Genomic DNA, 20,407 nt, shown 5'->3' with positions numbered 1-20,407 from the left:
AATACAGGGATGTACAAACCCGATGATGATACACAAATTACCACTTTTGAGGTTTACAATTAGAGGTTGAAACGTTTGGACACTGAAGTAAATGAACAAAACAATAAAATTCATTATAAGTCTCCAAAGTTGTTAAGCTAACGAATAACAAAATATTACTATAAAACTTTGGCGACTAGTGTAATAAACAGCCCAATGGCTCCTCCCTCTCTGAAAATATTGTCAGGTGGAATTAGGCAAGTCTGATAAGGAATCTTTGCTGCGAGCATTAACATAAAAATCATAAAATCATTACCAATTTTGTTAGCCCTGGCCATCGGCCCCTCTCTCAGGTCTAACAAAACTGGCTTTAATCATATAACATTTCATTTTAATATCCGCGGAAAGCTGTCTATAATACGATGCGATAATAACTATACCTGGCACAGTAAGCTGCCACAAAGACCATGCCACCCCCAATGATGATAAACAGGGGCTGCAGAGCCTTGTGGTGAGCCAGAGACTTCATGGTCAGGCCCTGCATGGGTTTCTTGTTGTTTTCCTAAATTAACAATCAAACTTTGAATATCACATTTTGAAGAAAAAAATCTTAAATCCAAGTAACCGATCGATGTAGTAATAAAAGGCCTAAAAGGGGACGCAAGCGGGGACTTTTTGAGTGTGTGGGAGGTAGTTTCTCTGGAACCACTTGATGAACCGTCCAGATATTTGGAACGTAAGCTTTTATGGCTATAAGCTAACTTTTTGTTCAGATGTCACCTCTTCCCCCTCCCCCCGGGCTCCAAAACCCTAACCTTAATTTTCTAGTTGGCAAACAATTTGAACATTATTGCAGATTTTTTGGACTGAAGCTATCCGAGGCATAAGCTATAGTTTAGGCAAGAAGAAAAACACAATCCTCCACCCCACCCCCCCCAAATTTTTTTTCTTGGAATTTATATATAATTTCATTGAAAAGTTGCTTCTCAGAAAAGTTGCTTTCCAGAAAAGTTAAGGGATGTTGTAAAGTGGCTGAAGCACAAAAAAAAATGTTTACTCACCATGCGACCACCCTTGCCCATGATGTAGGGATGGTCGATGGCTCTCAAAGCGCGGGAAATAAACATTTTAGCGTCTCTGAAATAACAACAAATTTTCATAACAAATTAAATATGACAATGCATGCAAACTGAATAAAGAAAATGATCATTGGAACAGGAAGGGCAATCCGCGGATTATTCCGCCAATTAATTGAATCTGATTTTGTGAAAAAATGCCTCGGATTACCATCCCTGCATAGGACATACAGACATAAAAAAAACTGTAAAATAGAGTATTTATCCAATTTGTGATTAGATGATGGGAATAAAAACAGTGAAAATTCACGTATGTTTTAATTTCGAATACAATAGCACACAATATTTAGCCGACTAGGGGTGTTTATTCTGCATAAAATTAATTTCCCCTGACTGAAAAAATAAAATTTCCCCCCTTTAAGTTAGAGTTATTTTTCCATTATAATAAGGGATTTTTGTATCTGTAGATGAGAGGACAAGTAGCTTTATGCTGATTTTTCAAATGTTTCCCCATGTCTTTGGTATTTTTGGTATGATTTTTAATTTTGTTGATAATAGCATCAGCTCATGCCTTTAGTAACCTTAGTTATTTAAATCTCTACCCCCCCCCCCCATTTTAAATTTTTCCACCTCCCTTAGCTTGGGATCCCATGAAGAATAAACACCCCTATAGCCGACACAACAAAGGATAAATTCCCAATCATTAATTTTATTTAATCATATATGTAAAACTGACAAGAATGGCGTTTAAATTAATTCATAATAATAATGTAATTATGATAACAAAATATGTGTTTTGTCAGAGTATAAACAAAGTACTAAATATTTTCTTCACACATGTGTAATATGTATTATCATAATGGATGTAATTGTAGAATATACGTGGATATTATGACGGGAAAAATTTCAGCTTGTTATTAGAATTCTTATTTGCCAGTTCGTTAATTCAGTAGGAGGGGAAGGGGTAAAGGAATAGGAGGGGGTAAATGGCACGCTGCAAGTTTAACTTTAGTAGAGAACATAAAAACTGGTGTAAGATCCAAGTAATAATATATCCATTATTATCATATCTAGTCTTTTGTGTACACAAGTTTATTTTATGAGAAAAATTATGTGTAATATTACTGATTTTTTACGTTAACAAAATCTTATCTTTTCTTTAATATATGATCTATTACAAAATACTCGGTAAAGTAAAAAAACATTAAAATAAAATAAGTTGATGATAATATTCAAACAATGATCTTTATTTCAGTATCGCTGGTGAAAACCCCCTCCACCCCGATTTTTATTATAATACCGACCAATTCCCCTTGCGGGTATCCCTCCCCCTCCGCCTCTATTATTCCCCCAATTATCACCATCATTACCCCACCTCTGTTCTTCCCCCTGTCCACCATTACCCCATCTACTATTTCTCGAAGAGGAAGCGGACTGTCCAAAGGAATTATTTCCACCATCAAAAGACTGTCCAGGCTGGTTATACGTTCCATAGCCCTGATAACTTTTACCAAACGCTGGTGGTGGCTGAGAAAACTGTTCTTGCTGCATGTTAAACTGGCTGCTTGAGCCAGTTTTTGAAAAATTACCCATCATGGCGTTTCGTGTTTTATTCAAATGGCTGTCACGCTGGAGGTTAATATCAAAGCTGTCCCTCTGCTGGAAATTTTCAGGACCTGTATCAAATCTAGAAGATCTTCGTTCCTTTCCACCACCTTAATCAAAACAATGAATGTATTGAGTAGAGATGTATAACCCAGACAACTGGCTGGGATCCAGTCTTAGGGACCTTTTTGGTCTGCTAGCAAATTGATGTCTGCTCTTTTGAAGTGACTTTGCTGTGTTAAACTGTTAATATTACCGACTCTATTGGCTGATATTATAAGACCCAATTAAAAGTTGGCACAAGTTCCACGGGGTGGGGACACACACTTATTTAACCCCTTCTCCCTTAGATGTTTTACTTCAATGTTTAAAGTATCTATTAGTAGCCACAAACATATAAATGGCAATTTCTCTTGAGAGGGTAGAGTTAACCTTCCATAACTAGTTAAAAACTTTTCATGGACCTATGAGAAGCTACCTTGTATAGAAGAACTATATTGGTTTGGCGGTTAACGAGTTCCTTCGGTACACAGACAGACAAACAAGCATTCTGTTTCTTTTATATCAGGATAGCTTTAGCTTGTTGTTAATGCACTATTTTTAGACACATAATATTAGACAAGGGCGTAACAATGATTATAAATACCTGTGCTAGGAGGTGCGTCTCGAAAGGCGGGCATTTCTTGGTTCGGTCTAGTTGGTCCATCTCGAAAAACGGGCGTATCATAAATAGTTCTACTAGGTCCATCTCGGAAGGCAGGCGTATCAAAGCTTGATCTTGTGGGTCCATCTCGAAAAACAGGAGGTTCAAGGCCGGTTCTAGGGGGAACGTCTCTGAATGCTGGAGGTTCTAGGCTGGCTCTGGGGGGTGCGTCTCTATATGAGGGCGCACTGTAACCTTTGGAACCATAGTTCGGCGGTGGTTTGTCCAAATGATAATCGCTGGTATTGTTAAATCGTCGCGAGAAAGGATCTTGACTGTTATGGCGAGGTTCTGCAATATTAAAAAAACCCTAATAGAAGGAATATTTCATTGGAGAAAAAACTAATATTTAATAACAGAAAAAGATTAGACACAGCTAATTTTTCATCAAATGAATGATAATAATCAAATGAAAAGTTAAAGCAAACTATGCCGAGATATTTTAATTCTTTCTTTTATTATATTTGCTTGGCACATAAATATGCAATAAAACAAGAACCTATTTAAATCTAACTTTTTGAATTATCATAAACCATAGGTACCTTCTGTAGTTTTGTTGCTTCTAAGAAAAGGATCATTTTCAACGGGCAGGGCGGCTTTCTTTCTCCTCTGAAACATTTCCCACTCGGATTCTGTCCAGCCAGCCCTGCTGGAACCGAAACCACCTGTTGGGGGTGGCGGCGGGCTGTCCCTGCGGTAATCCTCCATACGTTCCATTCCTCCATATCTACTCGCACCTTAATTGTATTAGGAATTATTTTGTCTTTCAACTTTTTGTTCAATTTAGGGAAAATAGACTTACTCCCATTGATTACCCGTGTCAAGTTTCATAGCGAAATTCGGATTCCAAATTTTTCTTGGAAGATTAGAGTTGCTACGATACTAAATCGTACCCAACTAATAAAATAGCCATCTGTAAGGGCCGGGAGGGACTGACGAGCAGAATATTCAATGGTAGGTTAAATTTAATTTTGTAGGTACTACCTAAATCTCTTGAGGATGATGGCTGGTTATCTGCTAAGATTTCTGGCCCACGACCACTCAATAGATCTTCTAGCTCTATAATATGAAGATTCGTTATCATGATAACTTTGAATATACACCTCTACTTTCCCTTTAATAACAGAGCCCCTATATGCTGGGGGCGCGACCGCTAGTACTAAATGAAGTAGCAGTTTCTAGTTAGACTTAAGGCTCCTTTAAATATGGGCGCAGCCGCTGGCTAAATTAAATATAGATATCAATCGTGCGGTAAGGCTTGTAATATATTATATACTAGCGACTGAGATCCCAGCATCTAGACTTATAGCCTAATACTATCCAGGCACCTATGTGAAGAATAGAGAACTCAATCGGTTCAGTAGTTGTCGAAATCTTAAGTTACATACTAAAAAACCTTACTAGGTACCTACTTAATATAATAGGATGAAAGAAAAACGAAATTGATTACCATCGACTCGTCCGGATTCCGCATTAGCCAGAATTGATTTCAACTTGGCGATTGAATCTTGAAGTCCATGTGTCCTAAAAAATACCTATGATTTATTTTTTTAGGACACATTAAGTTTTTAAGTTGTTGCTTCATGAGTTATAATGCAACTAACAAAAATATTACTGCTAGGTAGTTAGTGTAGGATATTTCTTAGTAAAGTAAAAAGATAATATAATTCACTTTGTCTGTCTGTAACACTATGGGGGAGGATGCGATTTTCTCGGCTGCCATTCCAGATAGAGAGCTGACTTTTTTGTTGTAAAGATTCCCTATACCAATGAGCATCTAGTAAATGATTTAGTTTGTCAGTCAAGCTACAAGAATATAAATATTAAAACTTATAAAATACATGTAAAAGGTTTCGTGATTTATTAAATTTTAATTTATGATTTATGAACACTGAATATCTGCATTATCAATTTGTCCGTATTTTAGTATTTTGTCTTCGCTACTTATGGATGTTGTCATTTTTGTTCTTATAAAAGCAAAGACAAAAAAGTTGCAACGCCAAAATTATTCGACTAATAGAAAAAAAATACATAGACGCAATAAGCATTTACTCCCAAAAAGATTTTAAATCTTTCTTCTACCTGGAAAGAGCTGAAGCCAACGAATTCTGGACACTAGATCTGGATAAGGAACCTTGAGCCATGGAGGAGGAAATACACCTAGTGTAACAATAATATCATGCAATATTTGAAAAGCACATTCATCAGCCCCACCCCTCTGAGAACAAAATATAAGGTACTTTCACTAAAAATTTCTTGCTGGGCATAGAAAGTTAGAAACCCTTTTATTTTTTTTTATAAATTGGAAATAATGGGATTAAAGAGGTATGTCTTCGAACTGTACATAGTTTTTAATTTGTTTTTTTAGGTTAGGTTATTTTTGGTACTGGGTTCAGCAGGGTTAGGGCCCCTTGAGAAACATAGATACAAATATTTTCTTTAAAATGTACCAACCTTGTTTGAGCCACTCCAACAGACCTCCATCTATCTGTTGAGTCGTCATTAAATCTATTCATAGGGGGAGCTCCCTAAAACAAATATCAATCTTGAAAAGGTAGTTTCCATAAAAGCCGAATAGCATTAAAATCTATCAAACTATATCAAATGTATAATTTTAGATACTCAGCCATAAATATATAATACATAACCAACTTTAACCCATAACCCAATTTAAAGAGTAGCTCCAATACTAATGCATTAAATAAAGATACAAACCTCATTAAATTGTGGATAGGCTAGCTGTTCAAGAGGTACTCCATTTCCATCACCATCCCTGTAATACAAATATGGTGATTATCAAGACGTAAGATTTCTGCAATTATGAAAATTTCCAGTATGGCTTTGAATCCATTTATTTCGAGTTGTATTAGAACCGGTTCTGAACTATACTGAAAAATCATGTATCATATCATATAATTATACAGAATTTTCTACGAGGTATTACAATAATAATAAAATGAATACATGTTATTTTTTAAACTGGACCTTCTGCCCCTTGGGGCAATTAGGCTGTCTATTACACTATTGATTGATTGGTTCATTTAGATGACTGGCCTAACGTTTCAACCATTAATTGTAATCTACAGTAGGGGTAATGTGTATAATCATTTGGGATGTACATTAATTTATCGGCCATTGTCTTATCCCTTTAGATCCCTGAATACTCAGACATACAAACTAAGATACTTACAAACAAAGCTCAGATTCTAGTCCTTTCTTTTTAAGATACAAGGACATCACTTTGGCATCGGTAGCGCTATCGTACTCAATAAAGGCCATATTTATCTAAATTGATACAATATTATAAAAAGGGGGTTATACCCGCGAGCGACAGTGGCTTATTGTTGGGTAGGTGATGAAAGGAATCACAGCTTAACCCAGACTCATAACTGATGACGCTAAATATGGTTCATACTGCCATTCTGCTATGTCAGATGTGTGACATTAATAGTTAGAGTAGGGGAAATTTTTTGGACCAAAAAGTCGTAACTCATTACCATTCATTTAGGACTTCCAGCCGAGCAATAAAAGAATTGGTTGTCTGTTGAGTGTTACTTAATGTTTGAACAGAATGACAACATAGTACACAATTAAAAAGAATAAAAATCCAAAGAAAACAAAAATCAAAATCTGACCTGATTATCATAATGAAAATTAACAACTTTGCCATAGATCGATACAAGATTCTTGAGCACTGTGTAATTAAAAGCTGGCAGATTCCTAAAAAATAGAATTTTTAAGATAACAGGGAATGAGGGGATATGGAAAGTGGACTGTAAATTATGCGGATTTTCTAAGTTTTATCTCTTCCTTGGTTTAAAAAACTTGGGAGACTTAATATCTAAATAGGTAGGTATGTTTAAACTAAAAAAAAATTACCGTAGGTACCTAGATAATCTAGAATCTTAAGTAAAATGAATGTAATGCTAAATGAAGGGTAATAAAAGTTAGAACAAAGCATACCTAATTAATATCAGTGCATTCACTCTAAGTGGCTGTCGAGCACTAACCCCCGCCCCCCCCCCACCTTTATACAAAAAAAAATAGAAAATAGGGGGGGGGGTGGGGAGTGGTCAGTGCTTTACAAGGAAAAACGACTATATATATATATCATTAAGTCCTTAGAATGTAATAAAATCTTACTTTAGCTTAACTCTTGCAGACCAGGTAAGAGGAGTTGTTCGTTTATTTCTATCTCTTTGATTTCGACCTAAATATAATAACGTGAAATTAAAATCATAGATACCTTATTTAAATAAAATGGGATTGTCTTGGAAAACCATTTACAAGCGACTAAGGCCCTAACAGGTAAGCATTTGAAGTGGTAAGGAAGATACAGAAAAAAGCAATAATTAGAATTTAATTTTAAATAAAAATAGTCAAAATCAATCCAAGCTTCTCTAAGATCTAAACCTTAGAAATCAATAAATTGAAACAAAAAAACCTTACCTACTAATTTAAGTACGTAATGCAATTTAAAATATTACTTCTTTTGTTTTAAAATAATAATTTTGTTATTTTCTGCTAAATCTAATTGATTGACGTTCATCTCCAATGTTGATACACAAAATTGCCCCTTATCTAGATTTCAATTAGAGGTTGAAACGTTTTGACACTCAACTTAATGAAGTAACCTATCAAAATTCAATATCCTAAAAAATCCTAAAAGTTGTTGGGCCAACGAATTAAAAAAAGTTATCGTAAATCTTTGGAGAATAGTGTAATAAACAGCCCAATGTCTTCTCCAATCCGTGCTAAACTCTAAATACGAATCAATTTTCTTACCTTGCCCCCCTCTATCTCTTGACCGAGATCTTGAGTGTCGTGTCCGCTGCCGCCGGGTATGTGTTCCCATCCAGCGGCCGTTGTCCAGAATTTTCATCCGTTCAACGGATGGCGTTCTTGAGACACTGCGGTTTCGAGAGGAATGAGCTCGTTTACGTTTTGATGATCTTGAACGCGACCTTGGAAATAACAAACATAAATCCTGAATAGGTACCTACTTACAATTTTTATAAAATTTCATTTTTTGGTCCTTTTTTGTAAGTTATCATATTTTGAACGGGGAAAAAAGGACTTTCAGGCATAAAGTATGAATTACTTTTCCTTTGGAAAACACACCTTATAGACAATATATGCTTTGATTTAAAAACCTTTTTCTGTAAGCCCTAACTATGCAATTTAATAACAACGATTTGCGCCTGTTTATGTGCCAAGAATTTCCAAAATAATCTTAATAAAATTTTCACATTTCCTTTTCATAAATACTGTAGAATGACCAACTTTGTAGCTCCGCTATAAAAAAATAGTTATTTATAGTGTCGTATTATAAACAGCTTTCCGCGGATATAAAAAATGAACAATTATAAGATCAAAAAACAGTTTTGTCAGAGCCGAGATGCCGAAGGCATGGGCTATAAAATGGTTTGAATATTATGATTGTACATTTTTATATTCGTAGAAAACTGGATAAGTATATTACGATACGATAAATGATTTTTTCGTGTGGCTAAGAACCGAATATTAATCGGTTTCGAAGAAAAACTTTACCTTGATCTAGATCCAGAATTTTCTCTGACACACACAATTTCAATGGAGCTGCTCTTTGACCGAGACTTGCGCTTATTTTGTCCAGAAGTTTGTTTGGATCTTTCTCTGGACCTGCGTCTCCTTGTTGGAGATTTGGATCTACTACGCGATCTAGACCTAGTGAGGGATAAATGGATTAGTATAATTTGAAGTTGGTATTAAAAACTAGAAATGATTGGGTCAAGGAACAGGGATCTAAAGGGATAAGACAATGGCCGATAAACTGAATTATCACTTTTTAAGATTAAAAGTTGTTGAAACGTTTGAACACTAAACTTAATAAACTAACCATTCAATATTCACTAAAGTCCCCAAAGTTGTTAAGCCAATGAACAAGAAAACGATATAGTAAAACTTTGGGGACTTGTGCAATAAAAAGCCCATTGTCCCCTGTCTCACTGATTTTCAGGTGATTTTGAAAGCTAGAAATGATTGGGTCAAGGACACAAAACCAACACTGAAAGATGCCGCCCTTTTTGGAGATTTTTCATACCATAAAAAAGTTAAAAAATGCATCAAATAATTTGACCCAACCATTTTAGATAGGGGAGAAATTCAAACTAAGGAAATATTCCGTATTTGAACTATATAAATTGGGGAAAGAAATAAAGAGAAAGGTGGAGGGGAAAATTTCAACTAAGTTGGAAAATATACAAAACTTGTTTGAATGTTTAATAAAGAAATCCTTAATACTATCCAATATCTAGCCAACAGATGATTATTTGAAATCTTTTAAACTTTATCCATTTATACCTTGTCCTTGATCTACTGGAACCACTAGAGCTGCGTGTCCTCCTTCTATTACCAGCACCATAGTTTTGTCCTTTTCTGTTCTTAACCCTGGCTAGTTTCTGGCGTAAATCATCAATTTTCAGCCTGGCACTGTCAATGGCATCAACCTTGTTGCCTTCACCATCACTTATAAGGACAATATCACTGTTTGAGCCATCATCATGGTCATCATTCTGTTCTTCTCCGGGTGGTACCGGCTGTTCTTCATTATCTTCATTGCTTTCGAATGATTTTTGAGGGGTTTCATCTTCTTTTTGTTTTTCTTTTTCTGTTTCATTATCAGAATCAATGTCAATGCATTGAATTTCTTCATTATCTGATTGATTTGTTAATTCTGTTTTGGGTTTAGTAGATTTCTCCGAGTCTTTGGTAATTTTTGCTGCCTTATCAGTTAAATTTTGATCTTTTAATCTGTCTTCTCTAGAGGTTTTAGGTTGCTCTGTAGTTTTATCATTAGAAGAATCTTTGTCCGTGTTGTCTACGAGAGATTTATCCTTGACTGTTTCATTGCTATCTTCAATATCATCTAAATCAATACATTCAATTTCATCCTCAGAATTATTGTCTAGGTCTTCTTTGGAAACTGTGGCAGTTTTATCTGATGATTTATTTTCCTTGGGAAGATTTTCAGTTGTTTTTTCTTTAGGCAAATTTTCTGATAGTTTGTTTACTCCATCTTTATCTTTCTCTACTGTATTATTTTTGGAAGGTTCATTTTTTTCACTTGCATCTTCTTCATCACTTGAAAGAATCTCTATTTCTTCAATTTCACTATCTTTGTCATTTGCTTTCTTAGATTTTACACTTTTTTCAGTTTCAGTTTCATCTTCAAATTCAAAATCAAGATTATCTTCTTCCAACTGCAAACAAGTGTCTTCAAGCATATTTTCATAGACTGATGCATCCTCTTTTGTAGAATCCTTCTCTTTTGATGCAGTAAGCTCATCATCTGTTATTTTGGTAGGAATACTTCCATCCAATTTTGTTATTTCGTTGTTTGCTGAAATCTCAAGAGCATCTTCCTTTTCTAAGTCTCTAGGGATTTCTTCATCTTTTCTGTTTGAAGTTTTAGTATTATCATCTGAGACTTCTTTGTCAACAGTAACTAGGGTTTCTACAGGAGTAGATTGTTCATCTGTTTTTTTATTATCAACTTGTTTTTCATTATCAATGATTTGGATTTTATCCTGAGTTTTTGCATCTTTTTCAACACTAACTTCCGTCTTTTTAGGTTTGTCTTCTTGATCTATGTTGACTGAGTCAGTAGCAATATCAGAGTTTATTTCCTTGGGATCTTTCATGACGTCAACTAGATTAGCACCAGCTTGTTCTGCATTAACTTGGTTTGTATCAGCTTCTTTAGTTTCAACAGCTACTTCTTTGGCAACAAGGTCTGCTTTAAGTTGATCTTTTTCAGCTTGATCCACTTCAGTTTCATTGCTCTTGCCTTTATTCATATCATCTTGTTCATCATCACTTTCAAGCTCAATTACTTCAAAATCATTTGAATCACTGTCATTCATTTTTCCACTTTCAATCTCTTCCAATTTGTTGGCTGAACAAACCTCCATACTTTCTTCTTTAGTCATGTCTTGATCAGTAGATTTTTCATTAGCTTTTGATTCATCATCTACTTCAATGATATCATTAATACCATCCTCTTCAAGCTTGTCTTGTAATATATCATCATCAATTTTAGACTTATCTTTATTTGTATTAACTACTTCTTGTGTGCTGACTTCTTCTGTATTTACTTCAACATCAGTGGATTGGTTTTCAACATTATCATTATTTTCTGCCTCAACAGAATCATCAATCATTTTATCCTTAGCTTTTTGTTCATCATTCTTTTCATCCAGAACCATTTCTACAACTTCATTCTTTTCTGAAGACTCATCTGTGTCACTTATATCTTTTTCTGATGGCTTGTTTTCTTCATTTGGTTCGTCTAAAGGGGCATCATCTGGTTCTTCATTGACTTTAAAATCTGCATTGACACTTTCTTCAGGGACCATTACAATGTCATTTTCTTCAGCTTTGTTAACTTCATACTCAACTGATTTTTCTGACTCAATAATAGTTTTGCTTTCTTCTACAGTTGTTGGACCTTCACTTACTGTTCCAACTGAATCTTCTTGTGCTTCATCAGTAGTCTCAACTTGCATTTTAATATCTTCATTTAGCTGATCACATTTGGATTCTGATTTTTCATTTTCAACAATGTTTTGAATTTCAACAATAGTTGTTGTTTCATGTTCTTGAACTTCAGATTCATTTTCTTTTTCTGTGGCTTCATTGTCTATAAAATTGTTCACAGTTTCAGTACTGCTTTGTTCTTCATTTTCCTCTTCTTTGTTTTTATCTTGAATTTCAGCTGTTGGGAGAGTAATACTCTCAGTTTCAATTTTCTCACCATTCTCCTTTTCTTCAACTGTAGCTTTATTTTCCTCTTCTGTAACTTCATTGATGGTATTTGTTGCATTATTTTCTTCCACAGCAGCGGTATCTTCAACTTTGGTAGCTTTTTTTCTTCCTCTTGTTTTCCTAAAAATTGAACAATTTAATAATATTCCTATTTTAAACAATGTGTAGGTAAGAAGGTATTACGAAAAAAATTTGAAATAAAAATAGTATCAATAAGCATTTTATTATTTGGATGAATATTAACATGAGAACTAGAGAATGCTAAAGTTACACTAAGAAATTTACGTTGCTTCTAAGGTGTAAGAGGGTTTCAAAAAAGCATATGTGATACTTTAAAACATAAACTTAAAATCAATGAAATACTAAATACTAGGGTTATGCTTAATATCGTTATATCGACTTAAAAAATTAAGTTTCACCATAGTTTTCTATAAACAAAACTTTGACATGTTAAGCCTTTTTTGACAAAATATCATCAAATGTTTTGTTGAGTTCAAAAGTTCAATTAAAATAATATGCCAAAACATAATCAAATGCTATAAATTACAAAAGTACACTAATAAAACTGTTTACAATATTACAAGTTACCATCCCTTTTTCTAAATTAACATTTTTCATCAAAAAAGTTTACTTTTGTGCTATACCTAGCAGTTTGAACTCAACAAAACGTTTGATGATATTTAGTCACAAAATGTGTAACATTTCAAAGTTTAATTCATATAAAACCATGGTGAAACTAAACTTTTTAAATAGATATAACGTTATTAAACATAACCCAAGTATATTCACCAAAAAATAAAAAATTTAGAATCACTGCTGGAAGGTGCTTAGAATCACTTGCTTTTGTGATAGTCCCGTTTTAGTGCGACTTTAAATTTTGGTTTCAAAAAGTTTCATATTATATACACCTTTAAAAAACATTTTTTAGAGGAGATCATTTTCTATATGGAATTTAGTCTTCTTATCTTGAACAGAAAAAAGTATGACCTTGAACTATAATTAGCTTATCAAAAATCAGACTAGCAAATCTAGCAATCTATTGGTACAGAGTAAAGACATCACACATCCATAACATTACATTACAGACATCACATTTATATAATAAAGAAGCAATGCAAAAAATAAGAACCTTTACCTAGTAGGAGTAGCAACATCTGGTGTATTCGTTGCCTCAACCCCTACTTTGCTTGTTCTAAATAATAAACAAATTATTGTCATTTTATAAATCTTTAAAAAATTGGGTTTTAATTTACCCCCAGAAAAGCTTTATCTTAAAAAATGCGACTAATGAAGCTGACTTAATATGCGAACGAAATGAAAACATTATACTATACCCTTTTGTACCAAAATATTTAAAAATATCAAACAACAACATCAATGTGGGCTAGAATTGAATCAAGACAAAAGTAAGTGCCGAGCCCTGGGACCTATGTATGGTGAAAATAGACATAAAATCATGATGATTCCAGGTAAAACCAAAATATTTCAGCGGGGGCTTTTTGAGAAAATTAGATTTGAAAATTTCAAGTTCAATTTTCACCCGCTAGGAGTTGCCGCATAATCATGACAAGAAAAGCAAATATTATTTATTTTAAATTTTGAACAACTTTGCTTTTATGAAGTCCTTCATAAAACCTCTCTATGTATGATTTATTTTAGGCTGAATTTTCGTGACCTTTGCAAAGCAAGTGATAAAAATGGCCATTTATTAACTCCCTTCAAGAGTGGTTTTATGAAGAACTTTATAAAAGCAAAGTTGTTCAAAAGGGATAGTTCTATGAAGTGTATTTAAAGAGTTAAGGTACTTAGAGTAGTGAACTTTTACATGTCTTAGTAGAATATATTAGGCATTGGATAGATATGATTATATGTTTAAGAATTTTTAACATTGACCAGACCAAACTTTTTTTATTTGACAATATCGAAAAAAGTTAAAGCGATTTGCCACATAAATTACATGAGAATGGTCTATTTTTTTCCAAATATGTATAGCCAAAACACCAATTTTAGAGAATCTTTTTCCACATATTTCACAAGAGTTATAAAAAAATTGAACAGGGGTTCCCCTTGGGACAAGTTACTTAAAAAACATAAAAAATAACGTTCGGTTCACTATAGGACAGGTTTTCTATAGATTCTTTTTAAAAAAATAAAGAAAACCGTCCGATTTACTTACAATATACACATTATCTCACGCGGAAATACCAACTAACCATACAACATATATATATATATATAAAGACCATTCTCATGTAATTTATGTTGCAAATCACTAACTCTTTTAGATATTGTCAAATAAAAAAAGTTTGGTCAGGTCAATGTTAAAATTCTTTATCACAATCATATCTATCCAATGCCTAATATATTCTACTAAGACATATAAAAAGATCACTACTCTAAGTACCATAATGAATATTTTATTGGTCATTCTTTGTTGTTATGTGTATTTTGTTGTATAAAAAGTTTTTGCCATATATAACACGCAACGAAATTGAAAATAAAAATGAAAAACTCATTTTTTAAGGAAAATCCCTGGTAAAATCTCTTAATTTTAATCAATAACTTTATATTATGCACTACTACGTTATTTAAAATAGAAAAAACTTACAGTTCACTATTTTTTTTTAAATGCACTTCGTGAAACTATCCCTTTTAAATAAATAATATTTGCTTTTCTTGTCATGATTATGCGGCATCTCCTAGGGAGTGAAAATTGAACTTGAAATTTTCAAATCTAATTTTCTCAAAAAGCCCCCGCTGAAATATTTTGGTTTTATAGTTTTATGTCTATTTTCACCATACATAGGTCCCAGGGCTCGGCAATTACTTTTGTCTTGATTCAATTCTAGCCCACAGTGACATGACTGGAATGTATCTCCACTGTTCTCCTATTGATTGACTTAGATAGTATGTCTCTACTCTCTAGATTATCTCTATTTAGAAAACATATTTACCTTGTTGAACGTCTAGTACGACCAGGTGTGCCTGATTCCATTTTTGAAGTCTGAAAACTAAAAAATGTTTGTTTTTGTTTATTACTTATTTAAGGTTTTTTATATAAAAATACTGGTTTTTAACAGGGACTAGGTTTAAATTGTGGATAATTTGAAAATTTTGTTGGCCTAATCTTGATTTTAGGTTGCAAACGAGACTAGGTGGGTAAAGAGGTTGAAACTTAAAGAAAAGGGGTTAAATATCTGTTAAATACTTATTTGAAACCTAGTCCCTGGTTTATATTAACAATGGTATAGCTGAGATTTTACTTGTTTGTATTGTTAACTTTAGCGTTTCGGAGCCGTTTGATTTTGGTGCGGCTCCGGCTACGGCTCCAATCTAAAATCAAGAAAAACTCGACATATTTTTTTCTCCATAAAAAATATTTTTTAATTTTGACTTTTGAAGGTTTTAAAAGGGCATTTGCACATGACAAAACAGAGTTACCAAATTATAATTTGTAAAAAAAATCTCTTTATTTATCTAGTCCGGCTACAGCAAAATATGGCGGCTCCACGGCTCCCGGCTCCAAAACACTAGTTATTTTATACCATTCATCTCTTATAATCATTAGTAAGGTATCATAATCACTACTAGTATCTAGAAATAAGCGTAATATGTTTGTACTAGATCTAATATATAACAAACTGTCACAGGTATAAAATATTAAAGTTTACTTTTATCTACAAATAAATCTTTAGTTTAATACAAAATTGAAAGAATGCCTTTAAGATTTTTTTACATTAAGGGTCAGTTTTAGCTTTCTTCACTGGTGGTGGTGAGCTCGGATCCGCATCGCCATGACCATTAGTTGCGCCATTTTTCTCATTTACATCCTTGTTTGCTGTAACAATGTTGTGAATAGCTGTGGCGTGTTTGTGTGCGTCTTCTACTGCTTCGCAGTGGCGAATCATAAACTCTGGGATAGCCTAAAAATAAGCATTAGCTAATACCATTCTTAAAGCGATGCTTTTCTGCTTTTTATTTTGTTTCTACATGATTATGCTCTTTCTCAATGCACAAATATCTAAAATCTGCAAGCAAGGGATCTAAAGGGATAACATAAGACAATGGCCGATAAATTGATGTAAATCCCTAATAACGATACACAAAATTATACTTTATGAAGATTTTTAAATTAGTGATGATAACGTTTGAACACTCAACTTATCAAAATTCTTTGTCCCCAAAGTTATTAAGCAAACGAATAAGAAAACGTTATATATAAAACTTTGGAAACTAGTGTAATGAAAAGAATATGATACTAATTTAAAAGCTTAACATACCTCAATTCCCAGGTAAGCTCCAGAAATGGCGCCAGCCATGCTGGCAATAGTATCCGTGTCACCTCCAAGTCTTATAGCCAACCTATATGAGAATTTATATATGTTTCAAATTATTTTTGTTTAGGTGCCTAGTAAATAAATAAAGTTTAGGAATGGGAGAATTTTGACAGAACATGGAGGAAAGGGACAATGAACGATGAATTAATCCTGTCAACGCTTACCCCAGTTATTTCCATATTGATTATAAAACAGTTCAGTATCGTCTAATGTTAAATTACTTTAGCCGCCAAACTAAAAACTATTAATAAATATTTCGAGAGATATTTGTAAAAGTCAATAAGTTCATTGAAAGATAAGTTTGTTAACTTTCAAAGAATAGATCACAATATTAGATTAATATTTACGAGTTACCTTATGGTTTGTTCAAATTGGTCTTCCTCCTTATGGTCTTTCAGACATCTAAAATAAGGTAATTCTTAATAATTTTGGAAATCTATCAGTTATCAAAGCTTAGAAAAGAATAATCAGGGTTGGCATAAAAAACACAAATCAAAAAAACCAGACTGTTTTTTTGGCTACATTGTAAAGGAGAATCAATTCAATTAACGGTAAATAAATACACACACACAAAGACATCCAGTTACTTTTATATAAGGATTAGATCAAAACCGTAAAAATAAATCTACTAGCAAAGAAAACAAGATTATCAGTATCAACTTGTTGAACTCGCTACACCAGTAGAAAATGAAGATTCTAAGTCAAGTAAGAAAGTACATAAATATTTTTAAAAACCCAAAATAACCAACAATAAAACAAACTTTAAAACCCGCGTTTTATTAATAAAACCCACTGGGTTGGGATATTTTTTTGAACCGGGTTTTTCAACCTTGAGGATAATACCTTAAAAAGCAGTACAACGCTGTGGGTATACTTTCAATAGCCGCCACTGTGTTACCAAGTTCAAAACAGATTTCTTCCAATTCCGTATCTATAAACAATAAGAACATAATGACAGTTAGGAGAAATGAAAAATCAGGGAATACATTTTACAGTATGGCTTCTAAACCGATTAATATCCGCTGGATAACAGCCGGTTCTCAAACATACTAAAAATCATGTATATCATCCCATCCCCTGAGGATAAAAAACACCCATGTACTAGTAAACAAAATTAACTTAATATACAATACCTGTTGAATTTAGAAACTCCTCGACTTGATCAAGTTTTCCTGAATAATCTTGATTTTGTCTTGTAGATTCAAATATTTCAATGCCAGCTCGAATTTGTTTCATCATTTCCTCAACGTTTGAGTGCTTTTGGAGAGCCTAAAAATAATATCATAACGTTTAGTTGCATCCAAGGAGGAAGAATAATTGGACTGTATTCTACACTGTTGAAAGTACCAAAAGTTATCATTCGTTGAAGTATAAACTTTGGGTGCTTTTATTAAATCTTGATTGAGATGTACAATGTACCTACAAACCTTTGGTGACCAAACTTTTCCACCATTAATTCAACTTATCTTATCACCATTAGGGATGTAAATTTTCTTATCCCTAAAGATCTATGATTATTAATTAAACCCCAAAATTAAAAAAAAAATGTTTCTTCACTCAGTTTTGCAATCGTTTGGTTTCAAACCCACAAACAAAATCAATTGATTCATTCCAATTGTGATATACAACAAGAAATACGAATTTATTTCCAGCCATAAGACTATGAAACGAGTGAATGATTAACATTAATACCTGTTGGACAGCTAATGCTTGTAGTACTCCACCTCCTATGCCATGAACATGGGCATGGGTTAATCTTCCTAAAATAAAATAAAATGTAAGATTATGTCTCCACATCCTTTTTAACTGAGATAAGAACAGTACAATATTTTAAAATTCTTTTTTAGTGAAAAATGATGCCTTTGGTATCAGAAAAGTTTTTTTTTATGAAGAAATGGTTGTTGATTAATAAAACTACCCTTGTCTTGTTCATATCAGAAAATTCTGCCCTTTTACCTTATTTTGAAACAAAATCTAAATCTATATACATATGATATAGATAAGAGGTGGGATTCAATGCTCGACAGGCACTATGTGGAAAAGCCTTACCTACATTGACAGCATGGTCCAGGGTCTGTTGCAGCTGCAGTGAATGGCAGGCCAGGCCAACAGGATGTGCCCGCATACCAGCTCCGTTGCCATAGGAACCGCTGCCGTTAAACTGCTCGGCCGCTGGCTTGAATGGATCGGCGTGGTTTTGCTCTGAACAAAACAAAAATTAGATCCACTGTTTTAAGTATGGATATAGAATATACGTTATCATAACAGGGGAAAAATTGTCGTCCATTTAGGTTGCTAACTTGGACGTATCTTATTGGCCAGTTCGTTCATCAAGTAGGAGGAAAGGGGATAGGTTAAAAAGTCTGGGTGGTGTAGATCGTTTTTTTTAGCCTGCTACAAGTTTCACTTTATTAGTATATGATAATCTGGTGTAAGATCCATGTAATAATAAATCCATAATAAAAACATCAAATATAATCTTGCATAAAAATCTCCAAGTCAGTTCAACTAAAGCTTTTAAAGCCATCAAACAGACTGGCTTACCCAGGACATAAAGTAGATAGGCCAAGAGCCTAAGAGAAATAAATACCTTTAAGTTTATTGAAAACATCAACGACAGAACCCCCGTAACCGCGCCAAGGCTCGTGCATGTATTCTCTGCTGAACCTTTCTGCTAGGTCCTAAACATGCAATAAAAATTGAGAAAAACTAATAGACATCCATTTACTGCTTAAAACAACTAGAAATTATTTGAAAATGCTTCTTGCATGAAAATCCGACCAAGATATGTAATATTTCATTTAAGCAGGCATACATGCTTCCTATCACTTTATATAAAATTCGGTTGGCTAAATTATACACACAGTGGCAAACTTTTTAAAGACCACCATTTTAGAGGTATATAGGGCCATGTCATACAAATGAAATCACGTAAAAACAAAATTTTCCAATTGATGAAAACGGTGAAACTATATTCCCTCTTCCACTAATTGAAATTGCATAACAACATTTACTAATTAGGAAGTAGCTGTACTTTATTTGAAGAAAATCTATCCTACCTTATAACAAAACCCTTTGTTTTTTATGTAAGAAATTGAGATCTGTCTGGCCATCGCTGAATCGTCTGTGTATTGTTGAGTCTAATAATATTCAAATATACTTCTTAAATCTCTTAATGAAGATGTTTATTGTTTAATTGGCTATTAAAGCTGAATTTTGTGCTTTCACTAAAATCTAATTCTTGACTACCACACCCCTATATTTATTTGTGAAAACAAATTAATTCTTTTCCCTACGGGTGGCTATGACCCTTTAAAGCCCAAGCCCTACCCCTTATTCAAGACCTAACCTAATCAAAAATATGTTATATCAAAATTTCGAAAGTGTTTTCCAGAAATAATTTGAGGGAAAACGTATAGGATTAAATAATATTAGTGATAGAAGTATATTTTCCCTCTGAATGTTGTGGGTCTTTTAATTTGTCAAAGTATGCATTAATCTTTTTGACAGGCACAAGACCTTCATACTGACACTCAAATACTGCTCCCAAACAATCGCCTGAAAATAATGAGTAATAAAACAGCCTTATAGATTTTTGGTTGTTTTATATATAAAATATTAGTCATTCCTAAAAAAAGACGAAATATACCTATAAAGGACTATACTTTCGATAAAGACACTTAAAATAAAAGAATCTTAATCCAAAGGCAGGGATTAGTAAAATTAATGAAATTTATCTGCAGCCCAATCAATTCTCAAATCTGTATGCACTGAGATGTAAAAGATTTACTTACCAACCAATCCTCCTATCATACATCCTCTAAACTGATCTAAAAGCTTGCTCATTTTTTTTCTCTGAAATGAGAAATTTTTTTCAATTTCAAAATATACATTTAACTATC

At 33.4% G+C, this 20,407-nt stretch overlaps 3 protein-coding genes across 6 annotated transcripts in view; all 3 read right to left on the bottom strand.

The window, feature by feature from the left end:
- Positions 1-1,141, bottom strand: part of LOC145324841 (cytochrome c oxidase subunit FA4-like) — a 3,274-nt gene extending 2,133 nt beyond the window's left edge. The window contains exons 1-2 of the mRNA XM_080167529.1: positions 1,041-1,141; positions 420-541 (exon numbers count right to left, since the gene is read on the bottom strand). Coding sequence (XP_080023655.1) covers positions 420-541; positions 1,041-1,139 — 221 coding nt within the window. The 5' untranslated portion in view covers positions 1,140-1,141. The remainder of the gene's footprint in view (positions 1-419; positions 542-1,040) is intronic.
- On the bottom strand, positions 1,040-15,203 carry LOC145324837 (uncharacterized). Of its 2 annotated transcripts, XR_013881336.1 has the most exons (17): positions 15,123-15,203; positions 13,304-13,360; positions 9,706-12,288; positions 8,914-9,069; positions 8,149-8,327; positions 7,507-7,573; positions 6,999-7,083; positions 6,554-6,648; positions 6,079-6,136; positions 5,818-5,891; positions 5,446-5,523; positions 4,814-4,887; positions 4,348-4,422; positions 3,906-4,100; positions 3,307-3,654; positions 2,126-2,770; positions 1,881-1,920 (listed from the first exon to the last, which is right to left on the bottom strand). XR_013881336.1 is itself a non-coding variant. In XM_080167524.1 (16 exons), exons 1-16 carry the CDS (start codon positions 15,161-15,163, stop codon positions 2,307-2,309), a joined length of 4,629 nt encoding a protein of 1,542 aa, XP_080023650.1. In that variant the 5' UTR covers positions 15,164-15,203; the 3' UTR covers positions 1,040-2,306. The 2 variants fall into 2 exon arrangements, 1 of the variants encoding a protein (XP_080023650.1); XM_080167524.1 differs by having other exon boundaries at positions 1,040-2,770.
- LOC145324839 (ADP-ribosylhydrolase ARH3-like) lies at positions 15,172-20,407 on the bottom strand. 3 transcript variants are annotated; one of them, XR_013881337.1, is made up of 12 exons: positions 20,300-20,407; positions 19,962-20,063; positions 19,565-19,647; positions 19,096-19,186; positions 18,555-18,707; positions 18,198-18,265; positions 17,639-17,774; positions 17,349-17,436; positions 16,860-16,907; positions 16,449-16,530; positions 15,714-16,091; positions 15,172-15,430 (listed from the first exon to the last, which is right to left on the bottom strand). XR_013881337.1 is itself a non-coding variant. In XM_080167525.1 (11 exons), the coding sequence occupies exons 1-11, from the start codon at positions 20,349-20,351 to the stop codon at positions 15,906-15,908; spliced, it is 1,089 nt and encodes a 362-aa protein (XP_080023651.1). In that variant the 5' UTR covers positions 20,352-20,407; the 3' UTR covers positions 15,172-15,905. The 3 variants fall into 3 exon arrangements, 2 of the variants coding, with proteins under 2 accessions (XP_080023651.1, XP_080023652.1); XM_080167525.1 differs by having other exon boundaries at positions 15,172-16,091; XM_080167526.1 differs by lacking the exon at positions 20,300-20,407 and having other exon boundaries at positions 15,172-16,091; positions 19,565-19,646; positions 19,960-20,065.

Source organism: Acartia tonsa, chromosome 7 (genome assembly GCF_053477335.1).
Source record: "Acartia tonsa isolate MP-2025a chromosome 7, ASM5347733v1, whole genome shotgun sequence".
Classification (NCBI taxonomy): Eukaryota; Metazoa; Arthropoda; class Copepoda; order Calanoida; family Acartiidae; genus Acartia; species Acartia tonsa.
This window is presented reverse-complemented; position numbering and strand designations above follow the sequence as displayed.

Coding starts and splice junctions, on each gene's coding strand:
- LOC145324839 (XM_080167525.1), bottom strand. CDS start 20,351: ATGAGCAAGCTTTTAGATCAGTTTAGAGGATGTATGATAGGAGGATTG. Junction 18,708..19,095: donor TGTTTTCAATAAACTTAAAG/GTATTTATTTCT, acceptor TGTTTTGTTCAG/AGCAAAACCACGCCGATCCA. Junction 17,775..18,197: donor AAGCATTAGCTGTCCAACAG/GTATTAATGTTA, acceptor TATTATTTTTAG/GCTCTCCAAAAGCACTCAAA.
- LOC145324837 (XM_080167524.1), bottom strand. CDS start 15,163: ATGGAATCAGGCACACCTGGTCGTACTAGACGTTCAACAAG. Junction 7,574..8,148: donor AAGAGATAGAGGGGGGCAAG/GTAAGAAAATTG, acceptor TATTATATTTAG/GTCGAAATCAAAGAGATAGA. Junction 4,101..4,347: donor ATCATCCTCAAGAGATTTAG/GTAGTACCTACA, acceptor AATACAATTAAG/GTGCGAGTAGATATGGAGGA.